The sequence below is a fragment of the Clytia hemisphaerica genome, unplaced genomic scaffold (genome assembly GCF_902728285.1).
Source record: "Clytia hemisphaerica strain Z4C2 unplaced genomic scaffold, Clytia hemisphaerica genome assembly, whole genome shotgun sequence".
Taxonomy (NCBI): Eukaryota; Metazoa; Cnidaria; class Hydrozoa; order Leptothecata; family Clytiidae; genus Clytia; species Clytia hemisphaerica.
The window spans coordinates 1-21,284 of NW_027103655.1; the positions used below are offsets into that span (position 1 = coordinate 1).

General features: G+C 36.9%; 4 protein-coding genes across 4 annotated transcripts; 1 reads left to right on the forward strand and 3 right to left on the reverse strand.

Annotated features, from left to right (window-relative positions):
- Positions 1-1,061: 1,061 nt before the first annotated feature.
- LOC136803168 (THO complex subunit 6 homolog) lies at positions 1,062-3,334 on the reverse strand. Its single transcript, XM_067059910.1, has 3 exons — positions 2,990-3,334; positions 2,031-2,411; positions 1,062-1,494 (listed from the first exon to the last, which is right to left on the reverse strand). The coding sequence occupies exons 1-3, from the start codon at positions 3,140-3,142 to the stop codon at positions 1,168-1,170; spliced, it is 861 nt and encodes a 286-aa protein (XP_066916011.1). The 5' UTR covers positions 3,143-3,334; the 3' UTR covers positions 1,062-1,167.
- A 225-nt stretch (positions 3,335-3,559) lies between these two features.
- On the reverse strand, positions 3,560-4,834 carry LOC136803170 (RNA 3'-terminal phosphate cyclase-like protein). The gene has a single exon (XM_067059911.1). The coding sequence runs from the start codon at positions 4,793-4,795 to the stop codon at positions 3,641-3,643; it is 1,155 nt and encodes a 384-aa protein (XP_066916012.1). The 5' UTR covers positions 4,796-4,834; the 3' UTR covers positions 3,560-3,640.
- A 74-nt stretch (positions 4,835-4,908) lies between these two features.
- On the reverse strand, positions 4,909-6,924 carry LOC136803171 (methylthioribose-1-phosphate isomerase-like). Its single transcript, XM_067059912.1, has 2 exons — positions 6,708-6,924; positions 4,909-6,114 (listed from the first exon to the last, which is right to left on the reverse strand). The coding sequence occupies exons 1-2, from the start codon at positions 6,844-6,846 to the stop codon at positions 5,192-5,194; spliced, it is 1,062 nt and encodes a 353-aa protein (XP_066916013.1). The 5' UTR covers positions 6,847-6,924; the 3' UTR covers positions 4,909-5,191.
- A 10,732-nt stretch (positions 6,925-17,656) lies between these two features.
- On the forward strand, positions 17,657-19,057 carry LOC136803174 (uncharacterized). Its single transcript, XM_067059915.1, has one exon. It carries the CDS (start codon positions 17,657-17,659, stop codon positions 19,055-19,057), a length of 1,401 nt encoding a protein of 466 aa, XP_066916016.1.
- The last annotated feature ends 2,227 nt before the right edge of the window (positions 19,058-21,284 follow it).

Consider the following 21,284-nt stretch of genomic DNA (forward strand, 5'->3'; position numbering starts at 1 on the left):
AACAGAGATATATTTTTTGATATTCATATTTTCTAATTTTGAAAAACCGAAAAACTTCTGGATTGAGCTCTCCCACATGCTGGAGATCCTCAAAAAAACTTTTTCTGAAAAAGAGGGTTAGTACCCTATGGGTTAGTACACTGCAGCTGTATCCCTCTCGAGGTGGTGAAATGGCACTTTTAATATGGGAATTTCTTTCTTTTACGTATCAGATTCGACATTTTCAAATTGAAAGTGGTGTCACAGCCTACTTATATCGAATGGCACAAAATTAGGTCGAAAATATTAGGCTTTATTCTAGTTTGACTGGGGCACTATTTCGAGGAATTGTAAAGGGGAAACGGTCCGCTAAACTAGTAGCCTCAATGTTGACCATAGAGAATTTCCATGCAAGTACTTTTTAAGTGCCTCGACTTAGGGTTGGAAAGTTGCGGTCCTACCCTGCAGATGCGAGCTGCCGAGCCATAGTGTATACCACGACACTTGGAACTACACGGGAGAACGGGTGTCCTCGCAGGTGTAGAACCTCCTAAGTGTCTCAGCACACCACAATATTTGGAATATCTACACATACTCTTGTATCAGAGTTATGGTACCAAATTCCCCTCACATGGCATGGGTTGAAGGGGCATTCACTTGCCGAGTGAATCGTAGTACCACGGTGGGTATCGAACTCGGGCCTCCTGGACGTCAAGCACGATAACCACTATACCAGGGCCGGCGAATCAATTTTGAAAGTGGAGGGGCCAAATAGTAAGTGTCTAAGGAGGCGCCACCATGGTTGGTTGATTTTTTTTTTCTTAGCAAAAAAGTGGGCCCAGCCCCCCCCCCCTCCAGTTTCGCCGGCCCTGTATACCACTACGCCTACTTTGGAAAGTTGGAAAGTAGAGCTTTAACTCTGATTTTTAGCATGATGATACTTAAGACTTAAGAAATGAAAATGTCATTCTCGCCCAATTTTAAAATTCTGCAAAACGCAAAAATACCCAGAAATGCCAACATATTCTGACCATGATCGGCGGGTAACTGACGAGGAATATTTAAAAAACAAGGAATATCTCTAAAATCAAAAAAGCCCTTTCAGTTATTTATAATCATACACAACTTAAAAATACAAATATACTAAAAGAAGAGTTAAAAAAACGGAAAATAATGACTGTCGTGTCGTCATGATTGTCGAAACTGTAAGGAAAAAGCTTTGTAATCAAAGTTCGTACTAATATCAACTTGGTGTGAAGTTCCACTGATCGCTAAAACACGATTCAAAGTTTTATTCACTTCCAGAGAAAATATACTTTTCGGTGTACATGGGAATCGACCCCGTAATTCGCCGTTAATGGACCATTTGAAGACGGCCGGTTCGGTACCACCACTCAAGATAAAATCATCTTCAAATTTGACAACTTGTGGACAAGATGAAGTGGTCGAGAGAGTAGCAGTCGATGTTTTGGATCGAAGATGCCAAACGGATAAATGAGCTGCACCTCCACAAACCTAGAAACGAAATACGCAGAAAACTTGAATAATCATCTATCTTTTTTCTTTCCAATGCAAAATTTGCTATTAATTGATACATAGCTCAATCTAACAGCAGAAATTTAGTTAGTAGGGATTCTCAAATTATAGTAATCATTCCAGAAAAATGGATAGCGCATATAATCTTTTCCAAGGGTGAAAATATCTCAAAGTAATTTCATAACTGAAAACAAATATTTTAACCATTGACTTTCAATGAAGCCACTTAATTTCCCATCCAGAACACCCTCGCGTGGTTTTTACACAAACGCCGGATTGAAATTAAAGTCTATCGCTAGACTTCAAAAAATGCAGTTCTCAAAAACAAAGGAACCACTAGATACAATCCGTCGTCATGATTGTGGTGCGTTCTAGGCATGTTCTGGATGAGAAATAAAGTAGCTTCATTCTTTCTTGCCTGAGGAAGGTCAGAGATTCTACTCTAGCCCTTCGGGTTTTTAAACTCAATGATTTTAACCCTCTCCAAAGGGTTGGGGAGGAGACTGGGAACATACCATCCAGTCTTCAGAAGGTGATACATCAAGACAAGAAACCCATGCACCAAGAGAAGCGCGCTGTGCTTGCTCCAACTTGTTCGGTTCAATTTGTTCCACACAATCCGCATTTCTTAAGTCCCAAAACTTGACGAGTCCATCTTCCCCTCCACTTATGACTTGTCTGTCTTTCTGTAAGTAAGAAACTGTGTGAACGTAATCTCTGTGTCCCTTTAATGTTTGGGTGTTTTCGCCGGTAGAGAGGTCCCATATGTAGACGTTGTTATCACCACACCCTGCAATAATGGATTCGTTCTCTTTATCTATAGTGATACTGTTCGTTTCTGGCGTGTCGAATGGTGTTCCCGAACTCGGTTGTAAACTCCATTTCGGTTTTGGATCCTGCGAAATGAATTTTAAGAAAGAAAATGCTTATCACAAATTGCACAAGGTATAAAAAATCATGGAAAACTCATTTTTTGAATACCTTATCGGCCGAAACTTCGTCGGCCCTAAGTGACTAAATTTTTGTTTGGTGACTAAAATTAGGGCCGACTAAAAATTAGGGCCGGCTAAAATTTGGACCGACTAAAAATTTGGGCCAAATTAAAAGTTTATAATTAAGCTTTCCTTTAACCCACTTTTGATATCGGTATTTTTAGTCAGTCTTAATTATTAGTCGGCCCTGACTAAATGTTGACGAGGTGACTAAAATTAGGGTCGACTAATAATTAAGGCTGACTAAAATTAAGGCCGACTAAGTTTTGGCCGATAAGGTAACTTTTCCACAAAAGTCATAATTTCTAAGAAATACAAATGAACATGTTCTAGAAAATGGCTCATATTTGCTAAGCAATGATAAATGATTTAAAGTTATCAGTAATTCTTTGACTGTAGTGGAAAACCTTACTTTTGGGGGTCAAAACACGTAATCAAACAGAAATCTAACTCGGAACATGTGTTTTTGTAAATAGCCATACCGTATGATGAAGAACTTCTTTCCAAGCCCATCCATGGATTTGTTTAGAACCACCAGTGATCAAGAATTGATCGTTCGATGCCATACAATAAATACAATTATTGTGTGCTTGGAAAATATTGACCGGAAACTTCGGATTATCGGCTGCATTCATTGATAAAGCATGGTGATGTGATGTAAACGGCAATCTTACCAAGACTGTTACCGGCAACTAGATAGTTTCCACATGGTGAAAATTGTTGAGCAAACACGGTACTGAATAATTCTTTTCGTGTTATTTGTTGTTGGACCATATTGAATCAACTGTTTTATTTTATTTTAACTGTTTTTTCTTTATGAAATTGCTGAAAAATAAAAGAGAAAGAAAATGAAAAGCAGTTGGTTAAAAAGAATTTGCGAAAGTAATGCAAGAAAAAAAACCGCTCAAGTAAAATTGAGTCTGATCAAATAGTTCGAAAAAAAAAATCAAATCTTTAAATTCTCAAACACGATTGAACTCTTAAATGATTTCATCAAAGCAAACCTATTGTTAGAAAGAAGAAGTTAAGGAATCCTATTGGATACATTCATATCATATCACATTACCATTTGTTATAAAAAAGTAAAAATACTCTGGTGACAATTTAGCGATAAAATAAAATACCAATATCATCTATATGGAAGTTTTACTGAGATTTGTAAATCCTACTCCCATACACGAAACAATATATTTCTGGTCAGAACCACGCCCCGAGTCGGCCTCGGCTGCCGTTTGAGGAGATCTCACTTTATCGATTTTATACATCAAATTGAAAAAGTCTTTCATGTGTCGCATCATTTGTATAGTATAGGGCGTCAATGTTCCCATCATCACTTTAGACACGTCCATCTGTCCAAGGGCCATATAGACTAGTACAAGACTCTGATGCATAGAGTCAACACAACCACCACGGTAGACTTCCTGTAGAAGCTGCATCGCGGCTGTTTTCCCGAGGTCTTCAGGCACAACTGCAGTTTCCCCGTCCCCTTTAGCGTTTGAGCATGCATCAACACATAACATGACTCCTGTTGTTGATTCCGCCATTATGGATAAGCCGAACCCAGGGCTATTTCCTGATTGAGCACCCTTAACTGAATCAGTATAAATATAAATGTCTGACAAGAATTGATTGAGTATTTTACGCGAAGAATCAACCATGCGATTGACGAAGGCTGGTGAGACCTTCATACTGAAAGCGGTACCACGGATACGTTTTAATTTACCAGGATCAGTGAGTTGTAAAGGGATCAGTTTGCGGCGAACAGGACAAGTGAATGTGATTTCACCACCACCATCAGGCATTGCACCACGTTTGGAAATCTTCAAATCTAAGCCTTCAAGTAAACCAAATCTTTTCATAACAGCTAATGACACATACTTCAGCGTATCCACTGAAATATCATGTTTATCATTGGTCACACCTCTCAAAACTAATTTCAATGCATTCTTGCAGAACGGTGCCATAGGAAGGATGCCCTCCAGATAGTAACCAATGGAGCGTTCGCAACTGCAATCATGGTCAACCTCACCACCAATCAGTAAGCCAGGGACAAAAAGAACTCCCGTACCAGTTTCATTGACCTCAATCTTGGTACCATTGGTCAATTTATCCATTAAACGAAGGAAATTAGCTTCGAATTCTTTGATTCCAGGCTCGTCTTCAAATTTTCGGATATCCACAATCTGTACAGGTATTCCTGATAGAGCAGATAATACGATACGCTGACGAAAGAAATTACAACCTTCAAAAGTTCGTTTCCCAGGGTTTGTGGTTTTTCGTTCTGGCATTTTTTTTTTTTTTTATGACTCGTTTTAATTTTTCAATAATCTGAAAGAACAAAGTCAAAAAAAAATTAGAATTCAATAACAATGATGTGAAGAGTCAAATGAAAAACTCTATGTTCCAAACCAAAAAACTTTCAGTTTTTGCTATTTTATTGACTAAATAAAATCTATATACCAGATACAATATTTAATTATAAAAAATATATTATATCAATATTATGGTTTGCGTGAATGCCTTAGTGGGAGACTCTAATATTAAAAAAAAAATACAAAAATACAAAAAAAATCATCATTTTGTAACAAAGAAGAATAAATATCAAAAGAACAAAACAGAAAACAAATGAGGTCAAATCTAAAAACCAAATCAAAATAAAATTAAACATTTCCTCAGACCAAACTCTAAATCAAATTGAGTTCTTTAAATTTCTCTTTCAGTTCAGTAGATTTGAAAACACCATACTCTGTAATAATCCCACCAGTGATCAAGTCAGCCGGAGTGACATCAAAAGCAGGATTCCAACACTCAATATCTGCTGCAACTCGCTCCCCTTGGAAATGTGTAATTTCCTCATGTTTTCGTTCTTCGATGACTATCTGGTCACCATTTTCCATGTTGACATCAATGGTCGTGGTTGGTGCTGCAATGTAAAAGGGAACACCATGGTGCTTGGCAGAAATGGCAATCTGGTAGGTGCCTATCTTATTTGCAGTGTCCCCATTCATTGCAACGCGATCAGCACCAGTAACTATAGCTGTTATTTGTTTGCGACTCAAAGCTATCGAAACTGCACTATCAATAATCAAGGTTGACGGGATTTTTTCATGGACTAACTCGTACGCTGTTAGCCGAGCGCCCTGATTGTAAGCTCTTGTTTCAGTACAAAAAGCATGTTTCAGCTTCCCAAAATTATTAAGTGAACGAATAACACCAACTGCTGTCCCATAAGCGACAGTTGCCAAGGCACCAGCATTACAGTGGGTTAAAACGACAATATCCTCTTTCACATTTTCAATGATGTGTTTAGCACCATGGTCTCCAAGTGCAATATTATCACTTTCATCCTTTGCAAGCATCCCCTCAATGATCTTAATCACTCTCTCTTTTAATTGACATGTTGTGATATCATCTCCAATAAGTCTTTGACATTCTCGTTTGATATCGATAGCAGCTCTCCCAATATTAACGGCAGTGGGTCGAGCAGTAACAAGATAGTCCATACTTTTTGACACAAATTCCTGCAACTCTTGTTTACTTTGTAACGATTTTTGATGTAGTTCAACAGCTAAGGATAATGCACCAACAACCGCAATGGCAGGAGCACCTGATGAGTTGAAGAATAAATTATAATGAAGTGAATACAGTCGCTCTCATGTTGTCTTCTGACCAGCCACCAGACCTGTTGGAAAACCAACGGATCCGGCAAGACTCAAGCTCACAACAATGCCATTCGCGGGCATTTGCTCTACCATTGAGCTACGGGTCCATGTGGAGCCCAAGGACTCAATTGCCACTCGGTAGAAGAGCTGGAAGTGAATTCTTGTCTACTGACTGGACAGAGACAATGAATTGGAAGAAATCCATCTCCACATTGTTAGTGTGTTGGAATTCACCAACTACTACACTAACGAAAAGGTTTGGGCATGCGATGATAAAAGAATAAATACTTTCACTTTCACCATGATTAAAGAATAAATACTTTCACCTATAATATGAATTGGAAAAAAGTCCCGAAACATAAAATATCAAAAAGAGGTTCAATGACAGATTTAACAACTCCAACTTGATGAAGGGTCAATCTTTATTTCATTTCAATACTGTGAAACTGGATTAACAATGCGTTGAAAAAGAATTAGACTGGATTTGAATAAAAATAGATTTGACCAGAGATTTTATGAATGAATCAATTATACTCACCCCTTGTGTTCATGTCCTTGATAGCACGCCATCCTTCCTCAACACTGTTTATTTCCATATAAACCAGCTTTTGGGGTAGCAGAAGTTGATCAATGATTGACAGTTTACCATCATTATATTTTATTGGTTGCAAAGTCATTTTCAAGCACAATTATTATTTGTCTTCCACTCTGTCAAGAGGGCTTGAAAGTACTGGGAAGAGATTTTCTAATTCTGCGTGATTATGATAAATAATTAGATTTATTATCTATTTGACTAGGTCAGTGTATTTCAACCAGACTGTTGACTACCCCTTTCCAACAAAAGCAATCCTTGGAAAGAGAAAATTCAATAGTAGTACTTAATGGATAATTGTTCTTCAATCACAAGCTTTGTAACCCACCCCCTAAAACAGTCTACCGGGGCATTTCGGCATGCATTAAGTTATTTTAAATTGATGTAGGTCGACTTTCTAAGTAATTTTCAGTGAATTTCTTTTTTAAATAATCAAGAAAATAACATTTCTATGAATCAGTATGAATAGCTATGAAAATATTAAATCTACAGAAAATAACTAAATCTAGTACGATCTTTCAATGAGGTCAATCCCAGGGCACCAGTCGATACATGATCATCAACTAAAGTATCCATCATATTGAAAATGGAGCGCCAGTTGATGTTAATGAACGATGAAAGGAGCCTAGTGTTTAATTTACATAAGGAAAAACTGAGAGTTAAATTTAAGTTTTATGAGAACTTTAAGAGGATACAGTGAAAGCCCCTATGTGAAAGGATCTTGAAACAGCTTGGAACAGTCTTACTTAGAAATAAGTAAGTTTAGCATTCAATACTTATTATCTGTAAAAGACACGGATCTGTCCTAATATTCTTGTTATCTTTACATTCTGTGTGGTTAGTTAAATCTTTGTACTTGTTCCAAGGACAAACTTGCACTCATGGTTGATGCAAGTCTTTGCCAACAATCCAAAAATCTAAAAATCACTATCTTGTCCTCCATGTTAGATCAAAGGAAAAGTCTTTGGAAATGGTCTTCCAACACTGACAATAAAACCATCAAAACTCTGCAGTGCTTGTCATACCTTGTTTAAATATAGGCAAATTTAGCACTCAAATTTAGCTCTTTTAGTTCTTTAGTTCTACGGTTCACTTTGTTAAGATAAAAGAAATTACTGGATTTTCAAGTTTTTTTCAGTTTTGAATTTCATAATGCCAGATATATCAGACAACATATTTCAAAATAAATAGCTAATTAATTTAGCAGTTTAAATGGTTTTCTTTCATTTTGCAAAGTTTCAAAGTCTTGAATTTAAAGCCTTTAAAAGTTATGAAAGCTAAAAAATTGTAATTTTTGAGCTATTTTGGGATATTTTTGTTGAAAAAGCCCTAAAAACGGCAAATTTTGGGTGAATTTTGTCATCAGAATAGTTTATTGAACTGGATTATGTAATGAAACATTTTCATCACTTTAAAGCACTTTAGAGTGCTATAAATTCATCCAATATGCTTCAAGCACTAAAAATTCTGATTTTTGAGCAATTTTCACAGATTTTCAAAAATTATTGATTTTACTAAACCCAGGGGCAAACGGTCAATTTTGAAAATTTTTAATTATTTTTTTTGCAGAAAGTCTTAAATAAAGTAGATTAAATTACCAATTACCAGAAAAAGTTGTCCAAGTCAAATCCAGAAAAAAAGTAATTTTTTTGCCATTTCATCATACACCCTACTAGGTAATAATATAAATCAAAATGATAAAAGGCAACAGAAGGCAGTGCGCTAAGTAACAAAAAATAATACCATACAGTTTCAAACTAGTTCTGTACTATCCTGTAGCCCCCTTGCTTGGGGTCACCTGAAATATATTTTACTACTTACTACTTATACTTACTTAATTGGATTTTTGTTTACAAAAAAAGGGGGAATCATCGGATTTTACAGCAACTTGGAATTTAGTGAAAACTGAATTTGTAAACAAAACATCAGAAAGTTAAAGCAAGACTTTGATGCAGTTTGATGTTTTAAAGTGGTGCTCATGTCTGGACCACGATCGCTTCCGAACCGTTACACAGTGTGCAGCAGAGGGGTCCAGCACCCAGTATTTTTCAGGGGGGCTAAGGAAAATAGACGTTTTGGCGAACACGGCGGTCCATTACTCCACATACATTATTTTCCCTCAAGCCGATAAAAACATGATCTTAGAAATTATCTTGTCTCTAGGTAACTGCTGTGGAGTAATTAGTTTTTCAAAAGACAACTATAGCCCCAGCTAAATTCTAGAAACATAGCCTTCACAAAGCAAAATATCAAAGAAATTTTGCATGCAAATTCTTGATAAATTTAAGGACACTTCCAGCGCTCCGAAACCTTCCAGATTTCCGGAGAAGCTAAAAAAACACTATTTTTCTCTCCCAAAAGTTCCAGAGCTCTTTCGATGGTTCTGGAGCAAGTGATTTTTAACACAAAAAGTTAAAAAACCGTTTTAAAAACATGGTTACAAATCGAAAAAAAAAAAAGAAGAAACATGAGGTTTCACTTTATACTGTGAGATCGGATAATTTGCATCAGTGGAGGCTAACATGCACAGTCTAAGCTTGGACTCCTATATCAGGATTAGAAACTAGGCTAGTCTTACCTCTTTTATCTTTCCCTTTACAACAATACAATGCTGACAATAAGGTGACACAACATATTGACAAGTAACCCCTTTGAGAGGAGTTTATATCGAAATCTGCAACAAAAACGAAAGTGGTTTCTTCTACTGATTTGGTCGAAACATTGGACTGTTGATATTATGGCCTGTATTTTCACTTACTGTTAAATCTCCTTGACAACAAATTTGGTTTGATAATTCTACCAAGTTTATCAATCATATATACTTTCTGTCATAACATGTCACGAGAACTTTCACTGATAGCACACCCTCTTTAACTTTTTTGTTTTCATTCAAAATGACCGGACGCCCGCAACCTAACCGTCTGGCCTACCGTTACTTGGTCTAATGTCAACATCCCTCCCCTAATTCCGACACCCTTTTCATCAGCTGAAATTGATAGAAAGGTGTCATGAGGGATTTATAAATAGAATTTTGTATGTTTGAATGTTTGTAAATATGCATTATGCATGAGATAAAAATATCTCAACCAGATATAGAAATTCAGACATTCTTCAGCGAGCGTTCGTCCTGACAAGACGTAATGAGGAATCATGGATTGCGTGGCCATCAGACCTAGGTTAGCCTGGTTCCACAAGTGGACCCCGTTGACCCCAGTCTGACTGCCATGCACATCCACAAAGAATGCTGAAGCAGAGTCGTTTAGAGACTGGACCGTAAGGTTGGTAGAGGGAAGTACCTGGATGATACAGGTGGTGAATCAAACGGGGAGAACTGCGAAGTTATGGGGTTCTTGCGCAGAGTTAATAATAAAACCCAAGTCGCAATAAACTGCAGTGAGCGGCGACACCTGGACGCAGGTGAAATATTGACATTTAAATTTGTTTGTTTATTGTGTGTGACTTTACTTTATCATTTGGATGGATTAAAATAAATATACACAAGCCGAAAAACACTAGGAATTCTAGTCCTCCCCGTCTTCTAACGGCGGGTCAGATCTCAAACCCATGGGGCATAAAAATAAATATTCGCTTATCGCGCCAGGAGAGGGCCGTGCACAACCTCTTCCCGCGCGACAACTGGGGGCTCAATGTCAGAGGCACAGATCTGATTGTGACAGCCCAGTAAAGTACGACTATAATCAAATATTTTAATGTGGAAGTTGAACTTAAATTACATGCAGAATACAATCTGACAGACTTTCTTGAAGTCGAAAGAGCTGACTCACAAAACTAATGACGTCGAAGGTTTACTGTAGTAGACAATGTATCAAATTATTAATGAACTATTAGTCATTGGCACTGAATGGACACGGGTGGTTGATTCGATCATTCATCTGAGAGCTTGAATGATTTAAATTGAAAAGTGAGTCATTCAATGGTACCGAAATCTGAGTCATCTTAGCTCGAACATGCAAGAACATCGAGAATACCTAACCAAGAGTAATGAATTATTGAAATTAAACTCACTCAAAGAAACTCAAATCTACATTCTATCATTTACCATGAACTTCAATGGTTATTATTGAGAATGAGTTGTTAATTTAAACTAAACAGCTGAGTCATTTTGAACATATGAAACATCGAAAACATATTTGTCACTCTGAGGATTAATGAACTGAATTATTGATATCAAGCCAACTCCGAAAAGTTCTCGCGATGAACCATCAAGTAATCAATAATTCAAGGCAGAAGATGCAATAATCGTTTAAATACCTTCTTGAATAATTTATCATTGACGCAAGTAATGATGCTAAATACCGAATGCAAGAAATTTTAACGAAAAAAAAGAGAAGAAAGTCAATGAGGAGAGAAAGCTGGAAAGCTGATCGAAAAAGGTCACGCCTCTTTCCAACATACCTTATAGTGATTACTAACAGTTCTGCCTTACTTGCCTGCGGTTGTAAATGGATCAATCGACTGCAAATACTGCGAACCTGAAGTAACGAGCCTTTCTACCACCACCAAACACTACCCTAGTGACTGTGGTGTTCAATCGGACATTTGGAACAGCATGTTTAATGGCAATTGTTACGATGGATGTACTACACCACCGTTTGTGGACTAGCGACATATCCAAAGAGGGGAAAGCGCGCCATGCGAATACCAAGAACTATTGGAGAGTGAACGAGACATAATTAGATCCGATGGGAAACAGCTCAGTGAGGAGATTGAACAGCTAAGATTTCGAGTTGAACACTTAAAATCTGAATCCCCTCCATATCAAGCAGGAGAAATCGGAGGTAACTGTGAACGATTTATAGGAAAAGACCAAAAGCCAATTAACGAAATGGATACTCTGTGTAAAAATGGGTGTGTTGCCGAATAAAGTAAATATATAAATATTTGTGTAGAATTAAAATATATTAACCTATTTGTGAGATTTTGTCAAAAATAAAAATTTGATGTTATTTTAAAGTTAGAACTAGTAGGGGGTAGGGGGTTTCTATGTTGGGCCCGAGGCTGTTGTCATGAGGGATTTATAAATAGAAGTTTGTATGTTTGAATGTTTTTAAATATGCATTATGCATGAGATAAAAATATCTCAACCAGATATAGAAATTCAGACATTCTTCAGCGAGCGTTCGTCCGGACAAGACGTAATGAGGAATCATGGAATCATTGCGTGGCCATCAGACCTAGGTTAGCCTGGTTCCACAAGTGGACCCCATTGACCCCGGTCTGACTGCCATGCGCATCCACAAAGAATGCTGAAGCAGAGTCGTTTAGAGACTGGACCTTAAGGTTGGTAGAGGGAAGTACCTGGATGATACAGGTGGTGAATCAAACGGGGAGAACTGCGAAGTTATGGGGTTCTTGCGCAGAGTTAATAATAAAACCCAAGTCGCAATAAACTGCAGTGAGCGGCGACACCTGGACGCAGGTGAAATATTGACATTTAAATTTGTTTGTTTATTGTGTGTGACTTTACTTTATCATTTGGATGGATTAAAATAAATATGCACGAGCCGAAAAACACTAGTCTACTTTGTTCTACTGTCACTCTGAATTCCACTGTACATTCAAGTCCTCCCCGTCTTCTAGCGGCGGGTCAGATCTTAAACGCCTGGGGCATAAAAATAAATATTCGCTTATCGCGCCAGGAGAGGATCGTGCACAACCTCTCCCGCGCGACAACGGTCAAAACTATTTTTCTTTGCTTAATAGTCAGAGAGGAATTAACCTTCAATCAGCGATTCAAGCTTTCATATTAATCCTGTCTCTAAAGACATGTGCGTTTGGTTTGGAAACGCAAAACTACCGATGTCTAAACTTTTCAATATATCTCCAGAACAGATTTTTTGAAATTCTGTAAAAAGGTCCAAGTTCCTGAATAGTCTTACTATGTTCTGTGAAAAAAAGCATAACCATCAGTGAAATACTCGTTCATCTATTTAAGATTGAAGACAAAAATTTGCCAAAAATAAACCTTGAGCACAAAAAATGCTTTTTTAAACAATTTTTTCCACCGAAGAACAAATAACTTTTATAAACTTACCTTCCCCAAACATTGAAAAAGCCTCTACTAATTAAAGTAAATGAGATAAGATAAGATAAAACCTTAAAATCAACCAGAATTTACAATCTTTCGTCCAAAGCAAAAGACGTGATTTTCTCGCCGCCATTTTGTTTTAGAATGAGAATTATTTTTGTGTCAGTTCACATGGAAATTTTCTCATCCAATCAGATCACGCGATTTCACTTTCGCTTTCTCTAGTCCAATAAGATGCGGATTTGAGTCATGTGACATCTCTATTGAAAAACCTGCGCAAAATAAAATAGAAATACAGGGGGGAAACCATCCAGGATCCTGCCATTCTATAATCCAGTATAAACTAAATGACACTTGTAAACTTAAGTTTCTTACCATTTCCCATCGAAAACAACCAAAAAAATTCCTACTTCCCAAAGCCGGAGACCAAAACAAATTATCTTCCAAGATTATGGCGCCCTTTTGGATCTATTGTTAAGGCCATCTAAAATGATGGAAAGAGTTGCGGAAAGACAGAGGCACCCGCCCAATATGATCTTCCAACAGAAGGCAAGTTAGTTGCCGCGCAAGTTACGTCACGCACTCCACCTCAGCGCACAAAGAACGGTGTTTCAGTGAATATCAATAGTTATAAGAATATGTTATGTGCTTAACTTCAGTAAACCTCCAGTGCTTCAATGAAGATGAAGAAGGTAAGAAGATAAAAAATGCGCTGGATAATTTTCATTATAACACTTTGGTCAATCATTGCTGAAAGTTTCAAAAAGTTTTTCCGACGCGAAAAAAAATTTCAGCCAATTAAATGGGGTACAAACTATTGGTCACCTTCATCTGCTACAACATCTACAAGATATTCAACTCCTGCAACTTTGTCCAAAGATTTGCAAACCTGCAGGGTTTGTAGATTGAAATTTGTTGATTGCCTACATGATTTCTTTTCTCCGCCGTAACGAACGCCAACTCAAGGATAGCTAAAAATTGCTCTGAAAGGTGAGTCCGCCTGCTGTGGTAATAAAGAGAAGAGAAGCCGCATGGTTTATCCTAGGTCAGTCATTCTTTTTTGACATTGCTAACAAATAGCGGTTTTTAATCTAAGTAAATTAAACCAAAGAATAAAAACAAATATGGCAGATTTTGTAAATTTTCTGTAGGGTTTGTAGGGTTTGAATGTCCTAAAGATTTGCACATTTCTTTTTGCTGAGAAAAGATTGAAATTCAGCTGCAACTCCTGTGATATCTGCAAACAACAAACGTATAAAACCTAAAACTCCCCAACGTCGAATCGCAATCGAATATTACCCAGGTTTTGCTGTTTGATTGCTTCGATTACGTTTGATTGTATTCGAGTACCATAAAGCGAATAAAATCTAATACAATTGAATCAATCAAACGTAATCGAACACAATCGAATATTACCCAGGAATCAGACGTTCGATTAAGTTCGACAATCGAATCACAATTATTCGATCACGTTCGATTACGTTCGATTGGTTCGATTGCGATTTTTGTTCAAATTTGTTCGATTGACACCGTCTGGTAATCATAAGCTTAAAAAAAATTTGAGTATCGATCCTCAGCATATACTAAAAGACGGATCGACGGATCAACGGATCGACGAATTACTAAAAGACGGATCGTCGTATTTCGGATTACTTAAACACGGATTGTCGTATTTCGGATCACTAAAACACGGATCATCGTATTTCGGATTACTAAAAGACGGATCGTCGTATTTCGAATTACTAAAACACGGATCATCGTCGTGTGGAAGGAATTCCTCGTGTGCTATTCGGGTGCATGTCACTAGTCCGACACTTTCTAGTCCGACAGTAAAATAGTCTGAATCTATAAAATAAATTTAGAATTTGGGAGTCTTTTTTTCCGATGTCACTTTTGTCCAAAAACGAAAGATTTCAGAGTGTCGAATGTTGAATAAGGGTTGTTCACTAAGATAATATTAATGAAAGTTCATTTTGGCATTTTGACATGATTAGAAATAAAGGACCAATCAAATTTGCTTAAAGATAATTTATAGCAAAAATAATGCACCATCTTTAAGGGTCCCTTTTTGCATGTTCAGAATTATGAAGCTTCCCAAAATTTAAGAAAAGTTGGGTTTAGGGGCCCAACCTCAAAGTCGGAACTTTGGATTTTTATAAGCACGTGGTTGCTTATAAAAGATGTGCCTTCGTTTCGGCGATTCATATTTCGTTTCATACATTCATACATGTTTTTTTTTTGACTCGTTGTCGGACAAAATTATTGTCGGAATACTGACGCATTCGTCAAATCCAACGTCGGACATTTTTACTGTCGGACTAGAAAGTGTCGGACTACTGACGACCTCCCCCTCCTTCTTCCTCCTTCTTCTTCTTAAAATTCTTGAAAATAGTTGCAGTGACTGGTAGTGTGAAATTGTTGATTGTTGAGGAAAATATGTAAGGCATACACTAACTATTTTCATCGTTTGCTACGTCTGCTGAATTTTTAATCTAATGTAGCAAGAATGGGCCCTTGGGTCAATGTTAGTTAAATATATAGAAAGTACCATGATAGATATAGTCCAGAAAAGGCAAGGATGTTTATTAATTACATACTCAACTTTCAAAATGAATATTGCATTATTCAACACAAAATTAGGAAATTTTATTAAGGTCAGGAAAAAAACCGGTCATTTTTTATATTATACCTACTGCTTATACTATTAGTACAGCTGGGGGGCCTCTCTACACGGTAAAGAATTTATTTTTTACACATCAATTCGTTCCTGCTCAACTTAAAATTTCAGCCAATAAATATAAAAGGGAGTAGTCATAAAGTATCTACTAGGGTGAAGTGGAGGATTTCTATTTTATTAGTAAAATTAGAGTCAATTTAGAAGGGTTTTAGCTAGTCTAAGAAGTTATATTTTCTAAAACTTTCCTAGTCGGACCCAACCATGGTGGGTCCTCCTGATTAATTCAAATGATATTGCTCACTATTTCAGACTATAGCTTTCTATTTAAAAAAACACGACGATTTGTGTTTTAGTAATCCGAAATACGATGATCCGTGTTTTAGTAATCATCCGAAATACGACGATCCGTCTTTTAGTAATCCGAAATACGACGATCTGTCTTTTAGTAATCTGAAATACGACGATCCATCTTTTAGTTATCCGAAATACGACGTTCGGTGTTTTAGTAATCCGAAATACGACGATCCGTCTTTTAGTAATCCGTCGATCCGTCTTTTAGTACATGCCTCGATCCACTATCGATCTCCTATCGTTAAGTAATCCATCGATCACATATCGATCCGTCATCGAGCTGTTCTGATGATCGATTCTATCGAGCGCAGGGGTCTGGCAGTTAGTCACACTAGCGTCCCGCCAAAATGCGTATCAAAGATTAATGCTGCGAAAGCCCTATATCGTTTACTTGACTCTCAAGCAAAAAAATGCGCCGCAAAACTTCTAAAGGGATTCATGAAAAAATAACCCGGCACTTTTTAATGAAATTAACATTTTCAAAAACTTTGAGAAATTGCCTAAAATTTGAGCCATAGATGAAAAAATTTGAACTAAGCCAACCTTGAAAACTAATTTGAAGATCAACTTCCCAAGAAAAAGATCTACGGGGGAGGTGGAACCCACCTAGATCCGCGCACCGCTGGATAGGCTGTCTCCCGGAAATTTTGCCGGACCTCAAACAATGACCCATTTACATGTGCGGAATTGTTTTTACTTTAGCGTATAAACAAGGCCTTAAAAATCGAAGCGCTGTCTTGGGAATTGAATGACAAATTTTGGTTGGTTGATTTTGGCTGCTGCACGTTTTATTTTGTTTCCAACTTTCAAGTTTTAATTAATATTGTCTTGCGAACTTGATTCAGGTTACTCTCATCCTTGTTGTTGAAATGTATCCTGTAGATGACTGATGTTGTTTTTTCTGAAAGCTTTATAATTTCCTAGTGTGACTAACTGTCAGTGTAGCTGGAACCTCGATATTCCAAGATTAGAAAAAGCTATACCTGTTATCTTTTTTCTTTAAAGAATCAACAAGCCATCAACATCGATAAATTACACACATTCCCTCAGAAACTTTTAAAATTAACTGCCATTATGACTTTCTTGAAGCTGTTCCGAAATTAACCAATCGGATTAGGTATCAGAATTCCTATGGGAGTTCTTTTCCGAGATTTGTAAAATAGCTAAGTCGGCAAAAAAAGGGAATAAACAGAACTGTTATCATTCGTTTTTTATTTAACCGTATATTTAAATTTACGCTCAAAAATACTTTAATAAAATATAAGTTAATAATATTCAAATATACTATTTGTATCTCTCAGAAAATAAATACTTACAAAACGACATAGTTTATCATTTGGACTACCCCCATGTTTGGACCATTCTATCGTGGGCGCAAAATAGGGTGGAAACTAAGTAGCACCCTCAGTGCAAGATTGCCGCCTCATCTTTATTCGCCCGCACGAAAACGAGCTAATCATTTTTTTCTCGCGCGCTCAAGGGGAAAAGGAAAGTGATCGATATTCTTTGAAGAAAAAACATCAGAAACAAACCCAAACAGTGAGACTGGAACTTCGATTTTTGAGGATTACGATTTTACCAGCTTTTTAGCGATTTTTGCCTCGCTAACCCAAATCTCGCAACCTCTTTACCTTAAAGGAAGATCGAAATTAGAGTTTTTCAGCGTTCCGAAAAAAACGCAAAGCAAAAGATTTTTAATCTTCACAGGATCAATTCTCAACAACAAAATACATCTTTTGGTCTTTGGGTTTGTTTCTGACGTTTTTCCTTCAAAGAATATCGATCACTTTCCTTTTCCCTCAAGCGCGCGAGAAAAAAATGATTAGACCTACAGGTAGTCAGCCACCCAGATTATATGGTTTAGCCAAGGTACATAAAGATGATATACCTCTACGCCCAGTATTGTCAATGCCAGGCTCAGCGTATTACAAAATCGCCAAAAAGACTGCAGATTGGTTAAAAGTCGTCCCTGAGTGCAACATCAACACCTCATCTCAAAGCATTTCGTCGGGTCTGAGTGAGATTGAACTACCCGAAGGTCACGAAATCATAAGTTTTGATATTGTGTCTCTTTACACTAATGTACCGGTCAATGAAGCTATCGATGATTGTACCGAATTATTATTCTCTGGTAGATACGAAAAACCTCCTGTTGATAAAGAAACATTTAGAGAGATGCTAAATATTTGTAGTTGCGATGTACTCATGCTCACACACAACGGTTACTATCAACAAACAAATGGGTTGGCGATGGGTAGTCCTCCTGCACCGATGCTTGCTAATGGTTGGCTCAGCAAGTTCGACCCTACAATCAAAGGTGAAGCAATGATCTATGAACGTTATGTTGATGATATCCTTATGGATATCTTGAGAACTAGTGCCACTACAAAGCTTGAAAGCATCAACTCGCTACATGTTTCATTAAGGTTCACAGAAGAAAGAGAACATAACGGTAACATTCCTTTTCTTGACATGTTGATTCAACGTAACGCGCGAAAACTGTCTTCTACCTGGTACACAAAAAGAACTGATACAGGTTTAATGATGAATTTTCTAGCACTTGCTCCAGTTAGGTACAAAAAAGCTGTTGTTTCGGGAATGATTCACCGTATTTACCGGGCATGTAGCTCTTGGAAATCTTTTCACGAGAGTTTAGAAAAAGCCAAAACAATCTTGATAAACAATCAATATCCTCGATCTTTTTATGATCCTATCATTGAAAAGACGCTCAATAAAATCATCGAAAAACCAGAAAAAGAAGAAGATGATAAGGATCTCACAAAGTTCTATATTCAATACCGTGGAAAAGTTTCTGATAAATTCGAAAAATCGCTAAGGCAATTAAATGCACCATGCAAAGTTGTTTTCACCACACGCAAGTTAAAAACGATCCTACCTTCATTAAAACCTAAGGTCGAAAAGCATCTACGAAGCAGTGTAGTTTATCTCTTTAAATGTCCGCGATGTAACTCGCGCTATGTCGGACAAACCGTTCGTCATCTGATTACACGCTTTAAGGAGCACACAAGGAGTCAAGTGGGAAAACATTTCATTGATTGTGGTAGAGAGATATCCCTTGAGGATGTCTCTATAATTGGTATGTCATCAAAGAATGAACAACACTTAATGACACTGGAAGCTTTGTTTATTAAAGACTTAAAACCTGAATTGAACACAAAGGACGAATACAAAAGCCGCACGTTAGTGCTAAAAATATAATTGTTCTTTTATTCATTTTTAATTTTTCGTTTCGCTTTATGTAATGGTTTCTAATTTTTTGATTTCTCGATTTTTTAAACATGTTTTTAGTATTTATGGGAAGGTTGTTGTATGAGGATGCTTTTTACGAAGTTGTATATGTTTTGAATTTTCTACTGTTTTTAAACTGTTTTTATATTTGTTTTTAGATATTAAATCTGATGATGGGAAGAATCTCCCGAAATATATTATGAAAATAAAAATAAAATTGTTGGTCACACCCTTTTCAATAAAAAAAATTATTAGCTCGCATTCTCGCGCGGGTGATTAAAGATGAGACGGCAATCTTGCACTGAGGGTGCTACTTAGTTTCCGCCCTTTTTTGCGCCCACAATAGAATGATCCAAATACGGGGTTATTCCAAATGATAAACGATGTTGTTTTGTAAGTGTTTATTTTCTAAGAGATACAAATAGTATATTGAATATTATTAACATATTTATTTAAAGTATTTTTGAGCCCAAATTTAATTATCTGGTTGAATAAAAAAACAAATGATAGCAGTTCCGTTTTTCCTCAAACCCCCGGGAAAAGTTTTTTTGCAGACTTAGCTATTTTACAAATTTCGGAAAAGAACTCCCATAGGAATTCCGATACATAACCCGATTGGTTCATTTCGGAACAGCTTCAAGAAAGTCATAATGGCAGATGATTTTAAAAGTTTCTCAGGAAATGTGTGGAATTTATCGATGCTGATGGCTTGTTGATTCTTTAAAGAAAAAAGATAACAGGTATAGCTTTTTCTAATCCTGGAATATCGAGGTTCCAGCTACACTGCCAAACACCAAAAGATGTATTTTGTTGTTGTTGAGAATCGATCCTGTGAAGATGAAATAATTTCTGCTATGCGTTTTTTTCGGAACGCTGAAAAACTCTAATTTCGATCTTCCTTAAGGTAAAGAGGTTGTGAGATTTGGGCTAGCGAGGCAAAAATCACTAAAAAACTGGTAAAATCGTAATCCTCAAAATCGAAGCTCCAGCCTCACTGACTGCCTGGGGTAATGTAATGGGATGGGGTTTTTTTCTTTGTTTTCTCTGATAAATTCTGAGTATTTAAAAAAAAAGAATGAACAAGTTTGGAGTTGTTAAGGATAAGTTATGATGGATGGAATGTTCTAATTTTGATTTTCGACTTGTTCCACACAAAAAATCCCGACGAGTGTGCACCCTACCATGTGCCATGCAGTTAGTCACACTAGGAAATTTAGCTTTCAGAAAAAACAAAATCAGTCATCTACAGGATGTATTTCAACAACAAGGATGAGAGTTACCTGAATCAAGTTCAAGATCCCAAGACAATCAATTAAAAGTTGAAAACTTAAAATGAGACAAAGTGACCGATTGCGAGCGTGCAGCATCTTCAATTTTTAAGGCCTTGTTTATACGGTAAAGTAAAAATAATTCCGCACATGTAGATGGGTCATTGTTTGAGGTCCGGCAAAATTTCCGGGAAATAGCCTATCTGGCGTTACGCGGATCTAGGTGGGTTCAGCCTCCCCCGTAGATCTTTTTCTTGGGAATTTGATCTTCAAATTAGTTTTCAAGGTTGGCTTGGCTCAAATTTTTTCATCTATGGCTCAAATTTTAGGCAATTTCTCAAAGTTTTTGAAAATATTAATTTCATTATTAAAAAGTGCCGGTTTATTTTTTCATGAATCCCTTTAGAAATTTTGCGGGGCATTTTTTTGCTTGAGAGTTAAGTAAACGATAAAGCGCTTTCACAGCATTAATCTTTGATACGCATTTTGGCGGGACGCTAGTAGACAGGCAGCTGAGGTCACAAAAAAATTGGACGGGGTGCGAACAATCCCAAACCACTTTTAATTGAAAATATACAACCTAAATATCTAGAAACCATCAACCGGAGTTGTTGAAATTACTTACCGGACGTGTCCGGTAATATTTTAGTACCTGATGACGTCATGCGTGCCCATAAGCTAACTGAAAAAATTTTGAGAACCAACATAGACATACTATATACCGATCGAAGCGTTTTTTAACGTAGATTAAGAAAATGGTCAGTAACCATATCTGAAAATTTTGCTATAAAAAGTTAGAACGCTTTTCCTTTATGTCCGTACTTCAATTTTACCTGTCCGAGACGAAAAAAAAATCAAAAATTCAAACTTATCAAAATTGAAATCTAAGACCGCCATTCGAAAGCTCTCAAAAATTGATATAGAAGACT